The 2,500-nt window shown below is 47.3% G+C and overlaps 1 protein-coding gene across 1 annotated transcript in view; it reads left to right on the top strand.

Moving 5' to 3' along the window:
• rtn2a (reticulon 2a) overlaps positions 1-2,500 on the top strand; it is a 30,412-nt gene that overhangs the window by 2,776 nt on the left and 25,136 nt on the right. Inside the window, exons 2-4 of the mRNA XM_031573972.2 lie at positions 1-49; positions 1,103-1,693; positions 2,426-2,500. The exon at positions 1-49 is cut by the window's left edge and continues 5 nt beyond it; the exon at positions 2,426-2,500 is cut by the window's right edge and continues 105 nt beyond it. Of these exons, the coding sequence (XP_031429832.1) occupies positions 1-49; positions 1,103-1,693; positions 2,426-2,500 (715 nt within the window). The remainder of the gene's footprint in view (positions 50-1,102; positions 1,694-2,425) is intronic.

The following is a 2,500-nucleotide window of genomic DNA, read 5'->3' as shown; positions in this document are numbered from 1 at the left end:
TTTGGCTCTGTTTCTTCCACCCCTGACTCCACACCTCCCTGCACAGATGGTAAGAATGATGACTAGAACTGCTGAGACCTTATGTCCTTTCTACTGAGCCAACCACATACATGCCATACCAATCTATAATGGTGTAATACTACACCAGCCTATAGGATGTAATGCTAGAGCAGTCTATAGGGTGTAATGCTACAGATGGTAAGGATGATAGATAGAACTTAGAAGACCGTATGTGGCTTTTACTGAGCCAAACATATATACACAACACTAGTTTCTTTGCTGTGATACTAGAGATAGTAAACACATGGCTAAAACTAAAAGCTCTTTATGAGGCTTTTTCAAACGTATATACTCACAGCACTAGTCTCTATCCTGTAATTCTACAGATGGTAAGGAGATGGCTAGAAGCCAAGCTACGGCTAGCACTGACATGTCTGCGTTCTTTAAAAAGATTCAGTCAAGCCTGAGACCAAATAGCAGGTTGTTTCTGTTGCGCTCAGTACCATGTCTGTAAAAAGTGCCCCTGACTGTTGTATTTCGTTTAATCTGTTTTGTTTAACCTCCCTATTATTCAAAGGCTCAAAACGTGTTTACACCCGGTTGAAATTGAGATGTCTCCAAAGTTGAGACGACAGTTTTTTAGCAGAGATCGTGTAGCTTGTCCTTTCCCTTTTATCCCGACTCAAATGCTTTTCAAACGGCAAATCTGCTTTGATGTCGACATTCAGCTACATCTGAGCCATCGAGCCCAAAGCCACAGCCAGTCTCTGGCTGAAGCATCGCCATCTGCATATGACATTGACTATGCTAATGCTGAGTTCATTTGAATGGAGGGATTTTTTCTAGGGGGTTAGGGGGGGTTAGCCAGGTTATAAAGTGTCATAGAGGCTCATAGAGGCTCATAGAGGCTCATAAAGGCTTATAGAGGCTAATAAAGTGTCATAAAGTGTCATAGACGCTCATAGAGGCTCATAAAGGCTCATAAAGGCTCATAAAGTGTCATAGAGGATGTGTAGGATAAGTGTGGGGGTGGGGGGCATCCCTAGGAGCAGGATTGGGAGTCCCTTAGCCACGTCATTCTCACAGCTCTCCATTGTCTCAGGTGGAAACGAGGAGTCAGACTTCCCCGAGCTGCAGACGGCCCGCGACTGGTCCGACGACGAGGACGGGCGGGGGGGCCCGGACGACGAGGACGACGGCGGCGCCAGCAGCCCCTCGGTGTGGGGCACCCCCCGCCAGAGCGCCCAGGAGCTCACCTTCTCCTACTTCGCCCTGTCGGAGGCCGAGGCCTCCGTGAGACGGGAGGGGGGGCGGAGGAGGAGCAGGGGGGGGCGCGGCACCTCCCTGACCCGCACGGACACGGCCGAGACGCTCCTCCCCCCTTTAGACTCGCCCGCTGAGCAGTGGGACCCCCACTTCTCATCGGGGGACGGGGAGGAGGAACAGGACGAAGAGGAGGAGAGGACCAGGAGAGCGGAGAGAGAAGGAGGAGAGGAGGAGAGGACCAGGAGAGAGGAGAGAGACGTTTGTAGAGAGCAACTGTGTCTTGAACAGCTGGAGAGCCACTCGCGGACAATACAACCTCTAGGCCACGACAATACACAGGAAACCCAGGATGTAAATACAGGAAGTGACATCACAGAGGAGGGGGAAATCTCAGGCACACAGCATGGTCCCATAGACAGTAAATCAGGTGAGGATTGCTCTTTTTCTTTCAAATAAAATAACATGGAGAGATTCTCCTGAGAAGACTGCAGACGTAGCCTTTCCACACCACATAACTAATGACCACCTGACATTTATATATTTTATATTTATAAGTATTCATCCTTTACCCAGACGTTATCCAAAGCAGCTAACAGTACAGTATGTGATACAGTATGTATCATCCTGGCCCTGGGCACAGTCAGCAGTCTGGTACGTACTGTGCTTGTGCAGACAGAGAGCTTCACAGGGTTGCAGCATCATTTCTCAAATGTAAAGGACAGGCATGGAGTAATAAAAAGAGTGTGTGGGTTTGTGTGTGTGGGGAGTGAAATGTAAACAATTGCTATTTGTAGGACACCATAAGGATAAGCATATCATATTTGTCCTACCCTATTTTGTTAATGACATATAATATGCATAATGTTACAGAATACATTTGTGTGTTGTGTTGTGCATTGCTAATGCTAATATTAATGCTAATGCTATTGGTGGTATTCATACTATTAGCACGTACACTTTGGTTAGCCTGTTGATACTATCCATGGTTTGCCAGCCTATTCCTATTATTGAAACATGTGGTTTGAAAAAAACTAACAGGTTGATTAATGACATCATTTCATTCCTTCTGAGTATTGTCTTCATCTCATGCCCTGAGTCACCCGACTTCCTGGAAGTGGACAATGATGTCATAATGACTTCACTCTGACTCTGCCTGCAGCGATGCGACACCATGAGCCTGCCCGACACGTTGCCATAGAAACCTCACCTTTACTGCATGCTGAGCATGCTGACG

This window comes from Clupea harengus, chromosome 9 (assembly GCF_900700415.2).
Source record: "Clupea harengus chromosome 9, Ch_v2.0.2, whole genome shotgun sequence".
Classification (NCBI taxonomy): Eukaryota; Metazoa; Chordata; class Actinopteri; order Clupeiformes; family Clupeidae; genus Clupea; species Clupea harengus.
The sequence above is the reverse complement of the archived record's forward strand: the minus strand, read 5'-3'. Positions and strand labels throughout refer to the sequence as shown.